Consider the following 22559-nt stretch of genomic DNA (forward strand, 5'->3'; position numbering starts at 1 on the left):
TTGCGACTTCGCGGACAGGAGATTTCGGATAGCGCGGCAGCGGCGAGCGTCTTCAGAAGCGGGTGACGAGCAGCGGCGGTGCAGCGTGGAAGCCACTGCCGAGAGGGAGCTCGGGGATGGGACCGTGTGAACTCAGCCGAGTCTCTCTCTCTTTCTCGTCTTCTCTCTCGTCTGTTCCTCGCCGTTCTCTAAATGTGGCCGTGTATGAAATTGTGTGGCTCCCTTTTGATCGTGAACCTACGAGCCTTTATATATATAGAGTGCAATTAGGGTTTTAACTTTTCAATCTTCAAAGATCTTAAGAGATATATACCCTATTTCCCCCAAAAGAAAATTTTTCTCTTATCAAATTTAATTGTGATAATATCAAACGAAATTACCCAATTATTTAATATTTTACGCTTGGCATTTCAATTTTTGGCCTCTTATGATGTACATGGGCTTGGCCAAATTCTGCTTCACTTGTGGGTTTAGTCCGGATAATTCATTGAGTTCAGAACCATCGACTCGAATTCATCGGTTACCAGTCCAATGCAAATGAATTATATGGGCTAACTACTAATGCAAATGCTCCTAATCTATATGCAATTTAACTAATTCTTCTTCCTAGGGACCGGGATCGATCCCAAATTTTTTAGGCAATGGACGACGAACTAGGTTGCCAAAATTTAGGTGTCAACATCGAGCATGTCCCGAAATCGAGAAAAATGGAACCTTTAACCGGCGATCAGTAGTGTCCATAAACACGGGAAGCTCTCGAATTGTGCATGCAGGCCTTGCACTTCAATAAGGCCGTGGGATCGTTCAGTGCAAGTCGAACGACCCGTCGCATGATTAATGGTAATTTGATGGAAAGGACAAAATTTGAGTACTTGCCGAAAGTCGATTTTTTTATCGCGTGACGTAAAAAAAGTTGGGATCAAAATTAAGTTTCGAGTTAAAATTGATATTTCTTAAGAGATGGAAAAAAAAGATTAATATCACAAGAAACTTCAAACTGGTACACATGTGACAAATTTACCCCAAACTAATTTTTTGATAATAAAAAACTTCAAGCCGGTACACCTGTAACAGATTTATCCTCCGTTAAATTTACCATCAAATTGTTGAGTTGAATGACACGTAGCAGTTGACGGGAGTACCAATTTAAGGTTTTATCCCTTTATTTGTCACAGATTTACTAGTTTGTGATTTTCACGGTATTAATTTAAGTTAACGGAGGGTTAACCCGTTACAAGTGTATCGATTTAAGATTTTTGGTGGTCAAAAAATTAGTTCGGAGTAAATTTATCGCAAGTATACCGGTTTGAGATTTTTGGTGGTAAAAAAATTAGTTCGGGATAAATTTATTATTGGTATACTAATTTGAGGTTTTTCGCGATATTTGAATCAAAAAGAAAAGAAGAGGATTTACCCATTTTGCACTCGCGATGGATCCGATGAGAAAAAATATATAAAAGAAATTTAGAAGTGGCCGACAAAGGTGGTTTTGTCTTGTCCCTCCGAGATGCCGCGCGTCCGAGGCGGGAGGAGGCGTATAGAGGCGGGGTGGGCGCGTATGGATAAGCATCCACGTCGGACTTGTTTTGTCTCTTTGCGGGTTCTATTTATCTTATTCCCCTTTTTATTTATTATTATTATTATTATTTTTTGTCCCGGCCCCCGTTGGCCTCGCCCTTCCCGTCCGTGGGCCCCACCTACTCCGCGTTCGCCGGCGAGCTAGAGCGAGAAATATTGGAAATAGGACGGATAAAAAAAACAAATCAATTTTAGTAGCCAATGCTGAGTTTCGATCCGACGTGGCAAAGAAAATATCATTTCCGAGATTCGTATGAGCTTTCTCCGTAGATCTAAAATATTTATAAATTATTAATATTGACGGCTCTATTGGATACACGAAAAGTTAACCATCCGAAAATAGTTTCCCTATTTTCTCAGCGTTTGATTCAGTAAATCAGAAATCCGTCTTTCGCAGTACAACTCGGCCTCCGCCGCTGCAAAGGCCACCTCGGGTGCTTGGTCGGCTAGAACTCGAGTCTCCGTCGTCCCGAGGTTGGATCGCCATATCTAGGACCTAGCGGCCTGGACCGGAGACCCCGCGCAGCGCACTGGACTCGAGCCTCTGCGGCTACATTTCCGAGTCCGCTTTTTTTCCTAAACCGCGCGTTCCGGGATTTCCCGGTAACAAAAATCAGGAAAAGTAATCCCAAAGGATAACCAGTCACAGAAAAACAAAAACTATTTCTCTTGAAAATAATTCTTTTTTAAAATAGAGAAAAGTTTGGATGCGTCTCTTCTCCGTATGTTAAAGATTCCAGCTCCAATGATTGAGTTCCAAACTGGGGTGGTTATAGATATAATAAAGCTAAAGGAAGGAGTGGCTCGTGGTGGAAGCCAAAGTCCTCTTCTGGGGAAGGCTCTTTCTGGTCCGGTTCGAGACTGCTTCTTCTTTCGAAGGGGCCCAGCCTCGTCTTCGTCGGCCACGGCGATGGTAGCCTCGTGCCTCTTTCTCCAATTCCGGCATGCGGGTTTTACTTGCTATGACTTCGAAGGATTCGCGTATCAATCGATACGGCGTGTTAGAGGCGACGCGTCTCGATAAAGCTCGAATCCAGCTCTTTCAATCTTGAGCAAGGTCCCATCTAGTCCGAAAAATTACTTTCGTGTTTCTCTTTTTTCGAGATGAAGAGCTTGGGTAACAAGTTAAGCCCGGCAAAGGACCCTGACGGGTCGCGAGCTCAACCAAGAATCACCTCTTCTTGGCCATCCACGTAAAAGGAAGCAAAAGGAGTATTATCGACTAACCCTTTCATTTATTTGGAATGAGAGGATTTTCAAACTGATCTAAATTAGAGCTGCCCACGCAATCCATGGCCCAAACTCAATCGGTTAATGAAACTTACGAGAGCGTTTCGTGAATATTCCACACTTGTCTCCCTGAATCGTGAAAAACATTCATCCTTGATTATGTTATATGGCCAGGTTAACGGCTAATATTCTTAAGAGTTAGGCTAAGGCCCTTAGATATAAGCTCAACATATCAAGTAATAATGACCGCTGAAGCAAAATTAGACTCGCCAAATAGGCGGGTTAATTATTAACCCAATTTGATCCATTTTTCATACAATGCAAATCTTGTGACTCATATCCAATAAATATCCAATCTGACCCATTTCAATAAAAACCCAATTTAGGAAAATTTGTACTTAAATCGAGATGAGTGGACGGAGTGATTAAGGGCATGGCAAGAAAGAATGAAAAAAGAGTCATAAAGATGGGTTGGGTTTAAGTAAAAATTCAGCGATTAAATTACACGTTGAATCAAAATTTCGAGATTATTTGTGTCATTTTTCAATTTTTTTGATCGGTAAGTTTGGAAACTCTCTTCGTCAAGTAATAATTTCCGAAAGAGCCACGTAATGATAACAATAAAAAAGAAAAATTACAAAAATCTCGTTTCTGTGACTCTCGTCCCTCGCTCGCTTCTGCGTCACTCGCGTCCTCTCTCTCTCTCTCTCTCTCTCTCTCTCTCTCTCCGTCTGTCCGTCTCTCTCTCTAGCGTCGTCGTCTTCTTGCTCCTCCTTCCTTTGTCTCTCTGCTTTCGCAATCTCCATCAATCGAATCCGCGCCGAGATATTTCATCCCCCCCGCCCCCTCCCTTTGGCGCCGATCGTCGCCCGTGAAACCGATATGCGTCGACGTCGCTCGCCACAGCCGCGGACGAGCTCGCTCGAGCGATTTCAGACCTCCTCCTCCTCCTCCTCCTCCTCCGCCACTGCTCCGCGGCGGTAGCGGCAGTACGATCGGCTCCGTCCTTGTCGCTCTCGCCCTTGTCTCTTTGCGCCGGAAGGTTCGCTGCGGGAAAATCTATGGACTTCGGGTAGCGAGTGGCCTCGCGTTGTTGCTTCCTTACGTTCCCTTTTTAACTCTCTCTCTCTCTCTCTCTCTAGCACCTGATTTTGCTCGGATTGAGTGCCGGCCTTCGAGTTTCTCCCGGAGCAACCAGAGGGGCGCGTACATGGGACTGGGCTCGAACGGCTCAGGAGGAGGCATAGGAGGAGCTGAAGAAGCATCGGGAGGAGTGCGCGCGCGGTCGCGATGGGGTCGCAGTCGGCTCTGATTGAGCAGTCGTTCGATGGTCGCTACTCGCGCTCGGTGCGCGAGGCGCTCGACGAATTGCCCGACAGCTTCACCATCACCGACCCTTGCATTGGCGGCCACCCGATCGTGTTCGCCAGCCCCGGGTTCCTGAAGATGTCCGGCTACTCGAGGGAGGAGGTCATCGGTCGCAACGGGAGGATCTTCCAGGGCCCCGGGACGGACCGGCGGTCGGTGATGGAGATTCGGGAGGCGATACGCGAGGAGAGGCCGATACAGATCAATCTGCTCAACTACCGCAAGGACGGGACGCCGCTGTGGATGCTGTTCCACATGATCCCCGTGTTCGATCGGGACGGCGGGGCGGTCGCGCATTTCGTGGCGGTTCAAGTGCCGATATCGAGGCCTCGGAGGCGGTCCTGCGCTGCTAATTGGAGGAATGGGGTGAACCTGAGTGGGGAGGTTGGTGGTGGTTTGAGGGATGTTTTGTTGGGCTCTTGTAGGAGGGAAGTGTGTTCGGACAGTCTGGCGGAATTGGGTCATGTTTCGGCGTTTGGTTCGGTTTTGGATTCAGATAGCAGAGGTGTGTGTTTACTGAGAATTTAATTGTTCGTATGTGCATTTTTCTACTCGTGCTGTAATTCGTTCTCTTGTAGTTCAGTACTCCAGTGTGCTTTGGCCAGGGGGTGGTGATGTTCTGGTTTCAGTCACTTAGACATGCTTTGCTAGTTTCATCACATGGACTAGTTTGTGATGTTCACCTTTTCTAGGATACAATCAATTTGGCCTCGTCTTTTAGTTGATACTGGGATGGGCTTAAATGTTTTAGGTGGGTCATTTGTGGTTATGTTTCAATGGCAGCTGTACCTTGCTGATTGCGTAACATCGTTCTTAATGTGCATGCTAATTTGAATCAGTTAAGTTTATCATAAATTGAAGTTTATATCTGCGTCTAAGTTTAAGCCATGATGTGCACTGTACTATTTCTAGCATCTGGACTTTCTAGATGGTTATCTGGACCATGGTTCTTTTGAATGCTTGGGCGTCGATTCCTTATAAAGATATCAACACAGATTCATATGATGGTATTTCCCTACATATCGGAATTTGAGTTTACGTTGAAGAAAATCGTGGCTTCGATTTATTTGTGCCTTAATTTCCGAGCATTTTCTGGCAAGTTTTCATGTACCGCGTCTGAATATGACAGGAGTAGAGGCAGAAGAGCCTTGTGAGGCAAGTGATTCGGAGAAGCGAAGGGCTGCTTCCGCTATCGGCGACATTATGTCGGTGCTTACTCGCTACAGTGAATCGACTGGCAGACTGGTTTGCGGGAAAAGATTCTTTTGTCCCGGATCCAGTCTTCTCAGTTCATCCGTAATTATATCTCTTGGTAGAATCAAACAAAGCTTTGTATTGTGAGTTTTTACAAGTACCTAATTGTCTCAATTTCATTATCACCTTCTCTTGTATCGACATTACTGATTCCTTTGTTTTGTCTTTGGCGCGACACGTATGTCTTGTTTTCCAGAACTGATGTGCACTTACCAGACATGCCCATTGTTTACGCAAGCGACGCCTTCTTAAAATTGACCGGTAATTTACATTCTTCAACAGATACACACTGTTTTTTCAACGTGATTGACCTTCTGTATTGACCTTCTGTCCGAATTTTCGGACTTATGCTGAGTTCTGAACTATTTACATAGAAGAATACTTTACGTAGGATTTCATACTCTAATCTCTGTAGGGTACTCTAGGCACGAAGTGTTGGGGCGAAACTGTAGATTCTTAAATGGGATGGATACGGACTCATCAACTCTATTTCAGGTCTGTTTCTATCTAGTGTGGACGGCAACGACCTTTTTCTCTCTCTTTTTTTTTTTTCTATTGAATTTTAAGCAATGTCGTGCTTAGTGCTAAAGGATTATAATTCTACTAGATTAAGGAATGCATTCGGATCAGACAACCATGCACAGTACGTATTTTGAATTACAGGTTGATACTTGTCTATCCTTTCAACATAAGTTTATCAAAATGAACGTAACATGTGATCTCAGTTTCTCTTTCCCTTCAGGAAGGATGGAAATTCGTTCTGGAATCGACTCCACATATCACCTGTTCGTAATGCTTCTGGCAAGGTATTGTCATATAAAGAAGCTTCTGAAACTCATCTGCATTGTGGATGTTTAAGTTTGGTTTCTGTCAAGCTTTCAAGACATGGAAGAGCGATGCTCATGAGTATTTTGTGTTCAGAAATTTCCTTACAAAGAGATAGAAACGGATTTTACTCCCAAATAAGCTTTGATGTTTAGCACACTTGAGGTTGTGAAGTCAGTCTTCTTATATGCCTTTATGCTTAGACAAATAAGGAGAGAACCATGATGTTTTCTAATGACCAGGAGGAGAATTGTTGATAAACTATTCTCTCAGGTTCACGTAATACCTATTTCGCGTTGTTTTGTTCAGTTAATGATTACTTTGTTAGCAAAACAATATTAGGTTCCTTTTTGGCCATTCAAGAAGCTCTCCCAAAGAGGAGACTAACTGATGCCTATATCAACTTATTCATGACATTAGGTTTTTTGTAACTGAATTCTTGTACCGATGCTTTCGCATTTAATCCTGTCTTTTAGTTGTCTCTTTTTCCCGAGAGACTGTGATTTAGTCTAAATTGGGTTATGAGTCCTCATCAAGTTGGTGTATGCGTTGTATGATGAGTCACATCCAGTTCTTTTACTGCTTTGCACTGAAAAAAGTCCTGCAATTCGAATGTGATTATGTTTATCGCAGAAGAAATCATCCGAGTTATATTACCTCCATGTTCCAAATGTTACTTGGCATGTTAAAATATGTGTTACTTTTATCTTCTTTCTTCTTTTGCCACCATTGTCTTTGCTCTCAAATTCACGTGGAAGCTAGGAAACAACAATTTGTGTCCTTCAGGACTGTGATTAGCAACAATACCCAATTTGTATCATCTTTTTCTGACAGTTCCAATTCAGAAAATGTATTTTGCTGATACTTAACACATAAGCAAGTTGATATATGGTTAGTAGCACATAAGCAGGAATCTTTCTCTAAATTCCAGTTTGTCGGTGTCTTGTTGGGTGGTGACATCTAAATCAATCAATCTGCTTTTCTGCCGTTGTCCCCGACAGATTGCATATTTTGTGGGTGTTCAGATCGAAGAGGATTGCGAAAACCAGGGCGGAGATGCACTGAGCCCTGAAATGAGGCAACGTAGCACTGTTGGTGCGGTGAAGGTTGCATTGAGGACAATGTCAATTGGTGCTGGCACTTCAAGATCATAGTACAACGAAACGACCTTTCGCCTATACATGGTTCAAGTTACGTTCTCTACCATCCCAGTTAGTAGTGAGTGAACTTCAAGTATCTTGTTCTGGGGTTGCAGCTAGTCTAGTAGCCAGATAACGTCAAGGTGGGATTGTCACGTAAGGGCAACCCTTGTCATATGGAGATTGTTTGATATATGAAAATGCTTCAATTAACAAGTTGAACGACCTAAGATTTGCGTTTCTGTCGATTTTTTCTGCTTCTGCTTGATATGACGGGACTGACTTAGTCATGGACTGTGTCGCGCTTGATGCGAGAAGCGCGGAACAAAACAATAGCGAAATTGCTGAGAGAAATTAAAATGCGAAACGTTAGTTGGAGACGGATTTGGCGCAATTAGCGAATTGTGCTGACATCTGCAAGGGAGAGACGGAAGAGATTTCTCTCCATTCGCTAAAACATTGGAAGGAGAATATCCGGCATGTCAAGCGGACGTGCGGTGACATATTCGGGCCATAACATATCGGTCGATTACTTGCTAGACACTCGAATTTACGTACTTGGTAGCTTACGGTAGTATCCGGATGGATACATATCTCTGCTCCCTTTCTTTTGTAAAGCTTGGAGAAGATTACAACGCACGAATCACCTCGACTCGATTGCTTAAGCGTTTCTCGAACATCTTTGATAGAAGTACTCTTGAATTGAGCCCTAGGTTGTCGTTCCTCTCTTCTTTTCGGTTCAAGACACCCTAATGCGTGCGAGAAGAACACAGACGAACGCGCCAATTGCGAGTCTCTAATCTAGGTCGAGTGACTATAGAATAGTTAAGTAATTATATGAAGCGACTCTTTAATTGGGATTATGAACTCTTATAATGGAAAAATAAGTAAGTAACCTATTAGTAAAACTAATGATTACTATACCTCGTTGGTAACTTTGTATTGGGAAAGGTAATTTCAACATATTTATAGTTCGCAAACTTCGCAAAATCGGTAGTCCACCTAGAAAAGTAGGCTCGAATATCTGGCTAACTGGTAATTTCTTCAATCCGTAAATAAGTAATTTTTAGTATGGAGAAAAATGAAAACTTCTTTCTTGTTACTAATTCCATTGACGTACAAGCTTCATTCAATAAAATAAATATTCGTATATCCGCAAACGGGTAACATTCGCAAATCTGAAGGGTCAACTCGGATACGTTTTTTCACGTAGTTGGGCTCGTTTCCCAATATTGAAATATAAATGTTGAATGTTCAGGTACTGAATACTAAGCGCTTAAGTCTTTAAGTAATGAAAATAAAAACAAGAAGTTGCTTGACAATAGATATAAAATCAAACAATAAATTTTATTAATTTCTAACAAATATGGAATAGCGTGCATAGGTGGAATGTTTCGACAATATAATTAGTAACATTTCAATACTCATTAAATTTTTTTACCATTTAATCAATTAAGTAAGCCCTTACTTACTGCATCGACTGATTTTTGACTTGAAACGACGGCGTCTGTCTTTTGAGATAAATATTGGCATAGCACTTGCCCGCTTTATAAATTAGTATCGGTAAATCTACGGCTACCATCGGAAGGCAGCATACAACAATAATAGTAACATTTATTTTGAGAACTGCTCAAATCCTAAGGCAAAGAAGCCAATACCGCTACATATATCTCGGACTCCCATTAGAAATGAATTTTGCCAATTTTTGCATGCAGAGAAAAAAAGGAGAAAAAAAAAGAGAAAAATCTGCATCATCCCCTTTCCCATGCATGAGCGGGAACCCGAACGCCTTCCCTTCTCTCCTTCCAAGATTCTTGAAACCCTCCCTCTTCTCTTCCACACACAGTCCAAGAAAATCAAGAAACCACCCGATTCAAGTTCCAGAACCCACCTCCGACGAGATCATCCATGGCGTCGGCCATCAAGAAACCGATGTTCTCGGCCACTTCCGCCGCAGCGACCCTAGCATTCTTCTTCTCCCTCTTCGGGCTCTCCTCCCCGGACCTGGCCCTCCCGACGACCTCGTTCTTCGGCGGCGGCCGCTGGTCCCTCCTCCGCCCCAGCATCGGCCTCTCGGCCATGCACATGCAGGTCCTCCGCGACGGCACGGTCGTCATCTTCGACCGCACCGACTTCGGCCCTTCCAACCTGTCCCTCCCCCGCGGCAGGTGCCGCCGCGACCCGGCTGACGTCGCCCTCAAGGTCGATTGCACCGCGCACGCCCTCCTCTACGACGTCGAGTACAACTCCATCCGCCCGCTCACCGTCCAGACCGACACGTGGTGCTCCTCCGGCACTGTCCGCCCCGACGGGACCCTCTTGCAGACCGGCGGGTACAACGACGGCGAGCGGAAGGTGCGGATGTTCGCGCCGTGCCTTGGCCGCAGGGGCAATTCCTGCGACTGGACGGAGCTCGAGGAAACCCTGGTCGAGCGAAGGTGGTACGCGTCGAACCACATATTGCCCGACGGGCGCGTGATCATCGTCGGAGGGCGAAACGTGTTCACGTACGAGTTCTTCCCCAAGACCTCCGCTACGGAGAAGAGCTTCTATCTCAAGTTCTTGAAAGAGACGAGGGATTTGAGAGAAGAGAACAATCTGTACCCGTTCCTGCACTTGTTGCCCGACGGCAATCTCTTCATTTTCGCCAACAAACGGTCCATTTTGTTCGATTATAAGAAAAGCCGGGTCATCAAGGAGTACCCGGTCATACCCGGATCTGACAAGAGGAATTACCCGAGCACCGGGTCGTCGGTGCTGCTCCCGATGCGGCTGGGAGGGAGGTCCGCGATGCCGGCGGCGGAGGTGATGATATGCGGTGGTTCGCCACCAGGCGCGTTCACCAAGTCCGACAAGCTCCGGGTGTTCGTGGAGGCCTCGCGGTCCTGCGGGCGGCTCCGAGTGTCCGACCCGAATCCGGAGTGGACAATGGAGCAAATGCCGATGCCTCGTGTCATGTCCGACATGCTGCTCCTGCCGAACGGCCATGTGCTGATGATCAACGGCGCGACAAACGGAACCGCCGGGTGGGAGGACGGAAGGAACGCGGTGTACAACCCGGTCCTCTACCTGCCGGATGGCCCCGGCCTAGCCCGGAGGTTCGAGGTCCTGAACCCGGCCCGGATCCCTCGCATGTACCACTCGACTGCGGTCGTGGTGCCAGACGGAAGGGTCCTAGTCGGCGGGAGCAACCCGCACAGCAAGTACAACTTCACGGCCTACCCGTACCCGACCGACCTCAGCCTTGAGGCCTTCTATCCGCCGTACCTCAGCCCGCAATTCGCCATCCTGAGGCCGTCCATACTATCTCTCGAGGCCGCGGAGCAAACGGTTTTGTATTCAGAGCGGTTCTCCGTTAACTTCGTCGTGACCATGTACCGGCCGAGGCGCGGGCTCTCGGTCGGGCTCTTGGCCCCGCCCTTCACGACCCACTCTTTCGCGATGAACCAAAGGCTCCTGTGGCTGGATGTGCTGAGCGTGGTCCGCTTGTCGAGCTTCGCTTACAGGATCACGGTGGCCGCGCCGCCGAGCGCCACAGTGGCGCCGCCGGGGTACTACATGCTGTTTGTCGTCCACGCAGAGATCCCGAGCCGCGGCATTTGGGTGAGGGTCCGGTGAAGGGTCCGGACTCTCTCATGTAATTAGCTGGTGCAGAGTATTATTAGCTAGGCAATTCTTGTAAATTTCTTCTTCTCCTTCTTCTTTCGCCTTGGAGGGCGATATAGAATTCAACTCAAATTCAATTCCATGTGATTCACAGGTTCTGAATTTTTTGCCCTTGACGGGTTCAACCTGTCATGTAATGTAACAAGATCTTAGAGAAGGAGCAGTGGAATTTGTTATGTTGGCACCAAACTCCCTAATGTAATTTACAGTTTTTCCACAACTCAATCGGAGAGAGGTCAATGTTCAGATGAGGAAGGATTTTCTTGAACTCCTTTTGACGTGGTCGTGAAGTCGTGCATGAAATTATCATAATTTTAGCTTATGAATTATATATTACATTGGCAAACCCTATCTTAAGATCAAATACAAGAAGCAGCATGCGTACCATTCTTTGAAGAAACTGATGGATGGATTCAAGTTTGTCTCGAAAGTGGCTGAATGGGTCTCTAAGGTCCAATGGCATGCCTTACTTAGGTTCAAGACAAACAAAAAATATTAATATTTTTGTCCTAAGTTTGTTTTACCTAAAAAAAAAAAGGGACAGAGAAAAGTGGAGATGCGGGGTATCGATCCCCGTACCTCTCGCATGCTAAGCGAGCGCTCTACCATCTGAGCTACATCCCCGTGATGGATTTTTATTATTTTATAAATATATAAATACTTAATCTAGAAAATAGAACGGAGCATTAGAGAAATTCCAATTGTAAAAAGCAACTCATCAAACAGCGATACACAAAGTAAATTGCTGTGGTATCTTTTTCACCGTGACCTTCATCAAATGAGTGTCCCTACGGTTTACAAGAAAGCCCCATAATTACAACCAAACTTCACCACTTTTACCTATCAATCACTCTCTCTCTAAAGTGTAACTACATACAGTGGAAATAGTTCTCCTGACACATCAAATTTGCCAGTGTTTTCTTCATCGATCGCCGCCTCACTTGCTACACCCTGTGGACCTGTACTTGTATCTGGTGGCCCAAAACAGGTAGTTCAGGAAATTCAGCCCGCTGAGCACGCACATGAGCCAGTAGAACCTCTCCAGATGATACCCGTTCAGGTTCGTCCCCTTGAGCCACGGCCTGTGCCCGGAGTTCCCGGTCACCCCGTTCACGATGGACACGATCACCGTGCTCAGGTAGTACCCCATGGCCAGGGAGGCCCACGAGAGGGCCGTGGCCAGGGACCTCATGCTCGCCGGGGCCTCCGAGAAGAAGAACTCGAGCAGCCCCGCGAGCGTGAACAGGTCCGCCGACCCGAGGAACAGGTACTGGAGCGCGATCCAGAAGAAGGTGATGGGCAGCGGGCCGGGCGAGTCGAGGAGGCCCGAATGGGACGCGACCCGCTTCCTCTTGATCTCGACGAGGGCGGCCACCGCCATGGCCAGGACGGAGAGGGCCAGCCCGATCCCGATCCTCTGCAGGTGGGTTATGCCCATCTCGGTCTTGGTTGCCCTCCGCGCGAACGGGACGATGAAGTGGTCGTAGACCGGCGCGAGGATCATGATGAAGAGGATGGGGAAGATCGGGAGGGAGGCCGGCGGGACCTTGAGGGAGCCCAATTTGGTGTCCATCGTCGATGCTTGTTGGACCGAGAAGGTGGAGAGTTGGGCCAAACAACAGTTGAGTATGATGGTGCAAGCGAAGACAGGGAGGAGTTTCAGGACAACCTTGGCATCCTCAACCTGTTGGACACTGCACTCCAGTGACCTGTGAATGGGCTTGCTTGTCACTGCTCTATTCAGGAAGCTCAAGCTTCCATTTGAGGGAAGTGTTACCTCCTTTGACTTCGGGTCATCTTCTTCTTCTTCTGCTTCAAATGCTTCTTGTTTGCGTTGGGCCATCTGGGTTGTTGCATGAGAGGGGCTTGTGTTCATGCTTGCAATGGCATTGCTCGTGTTCCTGGATTTGCAGGGATTGAGTGTAGCAGCAATCAAAACCTGTTGCAAACAAGCATTTAGGATGAGTTCAGATAGATCCAAACTAGAAAACATTGGCAAGATCATATGGTGGTAATGGGTGATCGCTGATCAGACACATGCACATTCTTAAGAACTAAAGTGATCATTAGGCGGGCTCAGGCCATGCCGGAGCTTATTCGGCCCGGGCAGGTCCATAAACCGTCTGGCTCGTAGTAAGGTCTATTAATCAACCTTCTAGCAGAGACCTAAAAAACCAAATTCAAGAAAATGAATGCAAACCTTGAAAATGGTTGTGAGTGGACTCCCAGAAGGGATCTTGTTCCTGTAACTGGCTGATCCGGCAAGAAAGATTGGGATTGACAAGAAAATTGCAAGTGTGGAGATCCCAAATCCCCATTGCCAACCTTTGTTGTCCTCAACCCATACCACCAGTGTGACTGCAATCAGGCCTCCACATGAAAGGCAAAACACAAAGTAGTTGAAGAAGGTGGACCTCTGCTTCCTCCCCTGCGGCGTGCTGTGGTCGAACTGCTCGGCCCCGTGCGATGGCAGAGAGCCCTTGATGCCCCCGACCCCGAGCGCCACCAGGTAGAGCCCCGCGAACAGCATCGCCGCCTTCCCGCCGCCGACCTCTTGGCACACGGCCGCAGGGTTGGCGAGGTCGCAGGGCGGCGGCTTCAGCGAGGCCGACTTGGCCTGCACCGTGAGTATGACCAAGCCCTGTTGCACATATAAAAAGGAGAAGGTGAGAGTTCAAGACTTCAGAGTATCCAAAGAGAGTACAAGAATTTGGGGCAAATTCTTCGGTCTAATTAGCTCATTTCGACAACGATGAGGGTCGATTCCATTGCGCCCGCCATCGGTATCTGGCAAAAAGCTAATCGGGGGCGTGACTTGTGACATAATTCATTCGTCAATCATATCGTCGATCGAAATTAAAGAGATCCCCACACAAATTTCAGTATGTTAGCACATGATCATGAATCCAACAAGTCACGAGGCCAAATAGATGAACTGTGATTTTGGCCTGTGCTCATGCTTCCCATCTTTTGCAGTTACCATAAAAGGCAACCTTCCTTTTTCCCCCCCAATTCATCTACAAAAGCAGGTATAGGTACAACCGCATTGCCACAGCTAAAGTGTTCATGCAACGGGAGATATCTTTCTCGGTCGACGATAATAAGAGCCTTGAACTTTCTGCTTTTGCTCTTCTTTTCTTCTTATTTTCTAATTTCTATTTTTCGGCACACTTTTCCTTGCCATCCACATTTTTAAATATTTTTATTCACCTAAATAAAGGAGCCTCACAAAATTCAATAATAGATCAATTAATTCAAATCAAAAGGGTCTCCGGAGAAAGCAACGTCACGTGCAAAAAAATTTCCTTATAAGGAAGAGGCATTTTGGAAATGCGTCCTTTCGCCCTTAGGGCCACGTGTCATTGGCCCAACAGTGACAAGTACCTCACATGAAATGTCAACGTTCGAGACTTGGGCTCCTAAAAGCCGCACAAAAAAACACAAATTGCCCTCCACTTCACGATCACACGCGTGGTTTTGGTCTTGAGCAGCATAATCTGCCCTAACTCACGACCGTCTTAACGAGTTTACAACAATACAAGCATGTCTTAATCCCGAATTTTCGACTCCGATCATGGTGCATCGATACACTTTAGAGACCACCCCCTTTAGGAAAGTTTGACATACCCCGATACTAATATACCCGGATACGCTCGGATTAGATACGATTATGCATCATCAAAAGGGTGTAGCTTTATGCACGTGGAAAAATGACATCCTTGAGAGAAATTAACATCTTCGGATATACACTTGTGTAAGACCAACGATGTTCGATCCAAATCAAACGAGGTCTTGGACTAAAACAAAGGGTCACGATCACATTCCGTTTCCATCCCCTCCTCGCCAAGATAAGATCACTACTAATCAAATGGGAGATCTCAATCATTTGATGTCTCGGACAATGACCACAAGAGTGGATGCATGCGCACGTGTCTCCGGTGCGACGATCGGACACCGAAGCCAACACGTGGTGGCGTGCATGAGGGTTGACAATTGGCATGGTGGCTCTACTACAGTGGCCAAGTTTTCATGCCGCACCGCATTGTCAATGGAATAGGACAAGAAGTTGTGGAGGTCGAGGACAAAATTGACACTTTTTCGAATTATATGATAAGGGTTTTCAAAGCTGAAAATGAGAGAGAGAGAGAGAGAAAAGTTTCTAATGCGTTTGTCCTATGAATGAAACGACACATTTGCTGAGGGAACTCCATGTGATAGGATCACAAGTTGCCTTGAGGAGTAATGCAAAGGGACCCGTCACACACAGCACACACATCAAACTCAACATACATTGATGTTCGATTTTTGGACCCAAGTCCCAAGATGCAACAACCTATTGAAAGATGTCTTCTTTTTGTTTCGGTTTTTTTAATAATTTGGAAACTTTATCCTAATTGATTTTATGGAACTGTTTCGGCCGACAACTTAGGTAGCACTACAACGGCAAAACCTAATTTAGGATTAGAAGCCATGCGAATCTCTGTGTTCCGACGACTTTTTTCTAAAGAGATGGGTGCTGGCGGGTAGATTTAATCATTTTGTGGACCGATGTCGGGGCCGGTGAGCTCGAAAGGCTAAATGCTGAGTCTAAGTGAGCCATTCTCTTCTTTGATCCCACCTGCCCAAGTTGCGTCAATTTTGTACGGATAATATACCATCTTTATGTTGTGAGCCGGTCTAGATAATGATTTTTAGGTTTGGTCCGTCTATATTCATCAGGTCAATCTAACAGCAAAATCCATACGTCAACAAATTGGACCATGTCGACGTCTCGGGCGACTCAAGAAACATCCATCGTGGAGATTGCATCTTTGAAAAACTAGTCGAGAAGGCCGCACACATTAGGATACAAGGTGGGCAACAAAGAGTTCATATGTGGACTGAGGCATGCCATATGTGGACCTAAGAGTCTCAAGAACCCTAAAAACATGCTTGCCAAGAAAACTTGGTAAAAATCAAGAGTCGTTCGGTTCGATTCGAGTCTTTAAAATTAGTAAAAGTAAAACATATGATTTGCTCCCGAAATATAAAGAATGGATCCCCCTTCGACTCAATCTACCACGACAAGGACACCAAAGATATCCCCAAACTGTAACCCCACGCCCCCCCCTACCGTTAAGTCAATGGGAACATAATCATCACTACCCAAATCTCACCGTATCTCACGAACTAGCACCTTCTAATTCTGATCAAGCAAGCGAACAACGGCGTGTCGATTTGCGCACGCACTACGAGAAGCTGTCGTCCGGCCAAGTGGCACCACATCATTGGCCGGTTCCTTCAGCCGTTCACGTGGCTCACGACACGTGATCATGGTAAGAGGAGGAGTAACCCCAAAAAACAGCAAGCTCCTCTCCCAGTAAGCGCCCTTTCCGGTGAAAAGAAGGGAAGTGGCGTATAATGATCCACTTTCACATTTTACCTTAGTTTTCGAACATTCCAATTTTAACGTAAAAACATTTTGAGATTGTTTAAAAATATATGAAGATTGATATGCATCATTGCTTGAAATAATTGTTTTTAATTTTCGGATCTTGAAGAAAAAAGTTAGAAGTGAAAATTAGGGGAGAATATCTCGTAATATCTCTATCCCACCCTTCTGTCTTTTATCTCTCGCCACCTAAACCAGTTTTCTATGTCTGTCGTTGCGGCAATCGGGTCTGGACAATGTCTTGTCCGGACCGGGTCTGTGTACTCAAATAAATCTAAGCGGTCGACCATTTGAACCCATACAATTAACGGGTACGATGGACCCGACCCAAGTATGCTCGAGTCCGTACAAGTATGTAGCTCAGGTCTGACCTCACAACTACGATGTACACTACGAAGTCGTTTGGGGACTGTTGTCTGTTTTCGCGCATTCAATGAGAAAGGAGATGCGTTGCATTTGCAATGCACCGGCTTCGACACCAAGTTTTGAGTGAAACATGATCCCGTCCCAAATCTCAGTGCCACGGCTTCAATTCCCTATACATACTCACCATGATTTTGGCAGGAGTTGAGGACAAAGTAAAACTAAAAACCAAAAAAATAAAATAAAAAAAGGAGGACTTACCCCTAATTTCAGAGAACTTTTTACTGATTATGATTCAATTTTCCGTTTTCTTTTTTTCTTTTTCCAACGGCCACACTTAACCCAGAAAGTTACGGAACGAGAAGGATTTGATTAACTGCGAGAAAGAAAGATAGGAAAGAAAAAAAAAAGGCAGCAAGGGGTGAAATCGTACCAGGAATTCAATGGCCGCGCTTATTAGGTAGATGCGATAAGTGGTGAAGAAGGCGTCGGAGAGGAAGCCGCCGAGGAGGGCGAGGAGGAAGGCCGTGCCCATGAAGTTGGTCACGTCGTTGGCCGCCCTAGACGGCGACACGTGCATGTACTCCGCCATGTACATCACCAGGTTGCTCGCATTCGCCAGGAATGCCAGGTTCTCCAGCACCTCCACCACTGTGAAAAAGAACACCATCAGATCACGCCTCGCTGATCATTTTTCTTGGAAAAAAACAAAATGAACGGATCTGTAGGTTAACGCCGATGTTGTTATTGTTGTAAGGATGACTGCTGTTGTTGCTATTGCATGTAAATTGGATTGAGTGAGCGCTTTACCTAAGACGAAGAAGGCGGCGAGCATGCCGCCGTGGCGGCCGACGATGGCGGGCCGGCTCCTCCAATCGACGTAGCCCTCCCATGTGGTCGCCGCCATCTGTTGATGGCCTCCTTCTTGATCCTGTGAGAACCCAGAAAAGTCAAAAAGGTTAATTGATTGATCACATGATGAGCCTTTTCTCTTTCCTTTTCCTTTTTCTTCTTCTGCTAAAAGATGAGTAGCTGTTATCAGTTATTAAAGGGGAAACATGTATGCCGAGTACAGAGACAGAGAGAGAAGGGGGGGCCATAAACCACGAGAGAGATCAGAAAGAGGAACCCACCATTTCTATCTCTCTCTATCCTTTCTCTCTCCACACAGAAACCTTTTCAACTTGTGCTTGTGATTTGCTATTGCAGGAGAAGAGAAAGAGAGAGAGAGAGAGAACTTTGAATAGGAAAAAGAAGAGGGCTGAGCGGATTGGAGATTTATAGGGAGAGAGAGAGAGAGAGAGAGAGAGGAGAGAGAGATTTGGAGGGTTTGAACTGACTGTGGAGGTGAAGAGGAGGTCCAACTTGGGGAGAGAATGATATGGTCTATACCCAAAATCACTTTCTTGAACCTCTTTTGCTTCATTTTACTCATATGGAGTATATTACATACCTATGTTTGACTAGACTTTCACTTTAGCACTCAACCTACCCGTGCATAACCAAATCAAAGACAAGTTTTCTTTATTCTTGTGATTGCTTGGTGAAGTGCGCCTCTCTATCCGTCCAAAACAATGGGGAGGGGGGCAGCATCTAACTCCCTTTTCTTTTCCTTTTTACCTACCAGAAGAAAAAGAGAAAACGGGATTACTTTCTCTTGTTGACCCCGCACCTTCCAATGAAACATAGTGTTGGGCAGTCTTAGTCGACATGTATAATGTAATAGACGGGAATCGATCACATATGATTTGTGAAAACTTTTCTTGACGGGCCACTTGTTTTTATCTCTATGTGGTTGGTTTGATAATAATTTCTAGCCAATAATAAATGTTAAGGCTCAAAGAGACTAATTATTTTACCGAGTTTCTAAAGGGTTGCATCGAATGCATCTTTTCGTCATACCTAGACCCCTCGCGAATCCTATATAGCCTATTGGAATCATCAGAAACCTTTATCGCGCATGTTATCGTCTTCCCCCTCTTGGAAATCGAGTCAAGAACTTAGAATCCAATCGAGGAGGAGGAGGAGGAGGAATCTATTCCTTTTAAACACCAAGAACACACGTGTAACAACGTTATCTTCAGAAGGCGATGCTTCACTTATCGAGAAAGGAATTCAGCTTAAGGTTTGTGATGGAGAGACACAGCGCACGATAATAATGAACCTTTTCTCTTCGCGCTTCTGCGACCGTATGATGATGATAGATGGTTCCCGATCATGTGTGTGGGCGTCTATATACAGAAATGGATCGTTTTAAAGATAGATTCGAGTTCTACGAGATAGTGGGTCTTTGCATATTTGGCTGAAAACAACCCCTACTTCTCACTTTCATTTTATGTCTGTCTTTTTTATGGGAATAGAGGTTTGATAAGAGAGTCAACCCGTGGCTTATTGACGGGCATACCTACCCATCTTCCACCACTGCTGTGGACGGCGTATGTGGGAATGCGTAAGGGTTCGGTGGGATGGTGCAAAAGTTGATGCCCAAGGCCAAGGGCGTGAGCTTTTTTAACATGGTCTTTTCTTAGCTTGATAGGAGGAGATTTGTTGACATATTATGTAAGTGTTTTGTTGTTGGCTAGGATGAGTTCCGATTCGCAAATCTTGTTTTCTCGACGGCTTGGAAAGGTCTGCATCTAGAAAGCATCCTATATATATATTAGGGTTAATATCACGAAAAATTACAAACTGATATATTTATAACAAATTTATCCAAAACTAATTTTTTACCACAAAAAACATTAAACCGGTACACCTGTGACAAATTTTTCAGTTAAATTTTACCATCAAATTGTTGAATTGGATAACACGTGGCAGATGACGGGTATATCAGTTTGAGGTCAGTTTGTAATTTTTCGTGGAATTAATTCAATTTAAAGGAAATTAACAGAGAGTAAATTTGTCATAAATGTACAAGTTTGAAGTTTTTGGTAGTTAAAAAATTAGATTATAGTAAATTTGTCATGGGTGTACCGTTTTTGGATTTTTTGTGGTTAAAAATTTAGTTTTGGGAAAATTTGTCACGGGCGTACCAATTTGAGATCATTCGGGGTATTAACCCTATATATTATCCCTACAAATCAAATAAAACGAGTGCCAAAACTCGAGTCGGAAGACCCGACACGCGATTGTTTTGACTTAGTGGCATGAAAAATGGAAACCTATGCAACACACCTAACGCCACCGGTCCCCGGCAAGTCTTTCGCTTCATTGTCATGATCATTAAAGATTTGATGTAATGCTTTTGATCAGAATATCGGTGCTGTTCAAATCCGTTTCTTCTGCTTCTTCTTCTACTGGTTTTTCTTTCGTTTTTTGTCCCGTTTGAAGTGCTTTTTCCTTGGGACATCGTGAATCACGGGACTTCGTGATATCAAACGCACAACAGGGTTGCACAACATGTGAACCAACACGCACACCTGCACTGTTTCTTGGACCGGGTCGTAGGGAAAGCTACAGCTAATATCGGCAGTTGTGTGTGGATCGAGTCGATCTATTTCATTCGCTACATAGAAACCCCCCAAAACAATGAAATACTAGAAAAAAAAAAACGCAGGCATTTAATGCTCCCTCCTTTTCCTTGCCTTATGTTATTTCCCCCATTATGTTAGATATATCTTGCTTAATATATAGGTAGTGAGGTGGTTAGACAGCTATTTCAAATCTTCTGCGTATCTCCCACCAAAAGCAAAGTCCAAATAATTTCCGTTTGTCTCGAGTGGTAGGAAAGTTACCACAAAAAATCCTAAATTATACGCACAATAACACCAGCGAGAGCCTATGATTTATATGCGGACTTATGATGATTTAGGGTTATGTTTTCCTTCAATGGAGACGTTTATTTGTGATTCATGTATGTTATATCTAAAAGAATTTGATTGAAAAATCATCTCTCGCACTCTCTCTCCACCCTGTTGCCAAGCCGCACCAATATTGTGGCCGTCACTGCCGTCATCGCTAGTTTACAACTTGATCAGAGAGAGAGAGAGAGAGAGGTTGGGCAGAGGCGTTACCGGAGATGACGGTGGCCAGAAAATTGGAGTCAACAGCCACAACAACGAAGCTCCTGTCGCGGCAACGACGGATGTTGGAAGGGTTAGCTAGAAATGGTGGGAATGAAAGAAAACGTACTAGAGTTCTCCTATCGTGAATAAAATAGTTTCGCTCTTGAAAATTCGACATAAGTCTGTGGTGACAATTTATGATGAAAGCAAGAAAAACGAGGGGGAGTAGGACAAATTAAGTGTAGATACGACAAAATAAAATTTGGAGTCGATGGCCACGACAACGAAGCTCCCGCAGCAGCAACGACGGATGCCGAAAGGGTTAGCTAGAAATGGTGAGATTGAAAGAAAACGTAATAGAATTCTCCTGTCGTGAGTAAAATAATTTCGCTCAAAATTTGACATACGTCCGTAGTCACAATTTGTGATGAAAACAAGAAAAACGAGGGGGAAAGGACAAATTAAGTGTAGATACGACGAGATTAGGGCATTAAATTCCCCTTACATCGACCCCCTCTTTCTTTCTCTCCTAAGCTAATCGGTACGACACGAATGCTAAATCAGAAGTCAACGTTCGTATTCACATCAACTCGACAATAATTGCATCACACATGCCACATGCCACATTCCCCATTTCCTCGTCCATCATCTACATAGAAAAGCTTGTCACATCCTATTCGACTTTATGTAAATTATCAGAAGAGTCATGAAACCTTGGACACGCCCAACAGAAAATAAAGTATAAATAAACGTCAGTTTCAACGAGATGTTCCTCAAGTAGAAAGATCTTGGAGCTTCTCTTAGGGTTTTTTTTTATTGATTTTGTGCACTGTTAGGAGCTCAATCGTGCACCGGTTAACAACACGACAAATTCGATCAAAAAAAAAAAACACGACAAAAAAGGAAACAAAGCTAGGTACATTTCAAGCTCAAGACCAAGGATGTATTCGGCTTTAAATTGGCTTTGATGTCTAGGTTTCATTACTAAAACCTGCGTAAAAGTTAATGGCTAGAAATCGATTATTTTGGAAAGTTTACGAGGGGGTATTATCAACAGACTTAACTTGCTACAGAATAAACCAACTTATAAAAGGGATTGATACATCAATATTGATTCGATCCGAGTGTTCCTGGGAGTACCTTGAGAAAGTGTACCTTTCCTTTCGCTACCGAACTAATTCCAATACTAAGAGCAGCAACAAAAAGAAGGAAAGGGATTGAATAGAAAAACTTATGATGGCTAAGGTACCTCCAGAGGTTATCAATAAGATCTCGCACTTGCTAAATATTGTTCGATGTGAATCATAATTACTTAATTTACTCACAACACAACGGTCTGAAGGCGATGAGCCTGCTACTACGATCAATGGGCCCATTGACACGTTAGAAATCAAGAAATCTCTCCACATAAAGAATCACCATGATCCTAGATATAAGTTGGCTATAGACTCGTTCACGAAAAGATTGATAGTTACAACCTTATGGAAGATATGCGACTTTTCTTTATTCATTGAGCCATTCCACTTGATGTACCTTTCAGAAGCTCAAATCAAAGAGATCATGTCGAATAGATCAGAAAGAAACCGATATTCGCCTAAATTTAATCGTCCCATCACTAACTATGGAGATGGGTAGTTGACAAACTTAAGTGTTGTGGTACAGCTTAAAAAAATTGACATAAAGTTTTATATTGGAAAGGGA

At 44.6% G+C, this 22559-nt stretch overlaps 3 protein-coding genes and 1 non-coding gene across 9 annotated transcripts; 2 read left to right on the top strand and 2 right to left on the bottom strand.

Annotated features, from left to right (window-relative positions):
- The first annotated feature begins 3506 nt into the window (after positions 1-3506).
- LOC115664666 (protein TWIN LOV 1) lies at positions 3507-7624 on the top strand. 6 transcript variants are annotated; one of them, XM_056308370.1, is made up of 8 exons: positions 3507-3850; positions 3951-4681; positions 5306-5513; positions 5627-5691; positions 5846-5925; positions 6038-6073; positions 6156-6236; positions 7257-7624. In XM_056308370.1, the coding sequence occupies exons 2-8, from the start codon at positions 4099-4101 to the stop codon at positions 7407-7409; spliced, it is 1206 nt and encodes a 401-aa protein (XP_056164345.1). In that variant the 5' UTR covers positions 3507-3850; positions 3951-4098; the 3' UTR covers positions 7410-7624. The 6 variants fall into 6 exon arrangements, with proteins under 6 accessions (XP_056164345.1, XP_056164346.1, XP_056164348.1 ...); XM_056308372.1 differs by having other exon boundaries at positions 3508-3850; positions 6173-6236; positions 7257-7462; XM_030586644.2 differs by having other exon boundaries at positions 3509-3850; positions 6038-6093; positions 6173-6236.
- A 1428-nt stretch (positions 7625-9052) lies between these two features.
- On the top strand, positions 9053-11247 carry LOC115668449 (aldehyde oxidase GLOX-like). Its single transcript, XM_030589926.2, has one exon. It carries the CDS (start codon positions 9303-9305, stop codon positions 11010-11012), a length of 1710 nt encoding a protein of 569 aa, XP_030445786.1. The 5' UTR covers positions 9053-9302; the 3' UTR covers positions 11013-11247.
- Positions 11248-11611: 364 nt separating this feature from the next.
- Positions 11612-11684, bottom strand: TRNAA-AGC (transfer RNA alanine (anticodon AGC)). The gene has a single exon. It is a non-coding gene; the product is annotated as a tRNA-Ala (tRNA).
- Positions 11685-11802: 118 nt separating this feature from the next.
- LOC115672626 (protein NRT1/ PTR FAMILY 4.6) lies at positions 11803-18136 on the bottom strand. Its single transcript, XM_030594492.2, has 5 exons — positions 17988-18136; positions 17665-17785; positions 17288-17505; positions 13261-13701; positions 11803-12999 (listed from the first exon to the last, which is right to left on the bottom strand). The coding sequence occupies exons 1-5, from the start codon at positions 17988-17990 to the stop codon at positions 11998-12000; spliced, it is 1785 nt and encodes a 594-aa protein (XP_030450352.1). The 5' UTR covers positions 17991-18136; the 3' UTR covers positions 11803-11997.
- Between the last annotated feature and the right edge of the window lie 4423 nt (positions 18137-22559).

This window comes from Syzygium oleosum, unplaced genomic scaffold (genome assembly GCF_021117445.2).
Source record: "Syzygium oleosum isolate NSW1041296 unplaced genomic scaffold, Sole_v2.1 Sole_v2.02, whole genome shotgun sequence".
NCBI lineage: Eukaryota > Viridiplantae > Streptophyta > Magnoliopsida > Myrtales > Myrtaceae > Syzygium > Syzygium oleosum.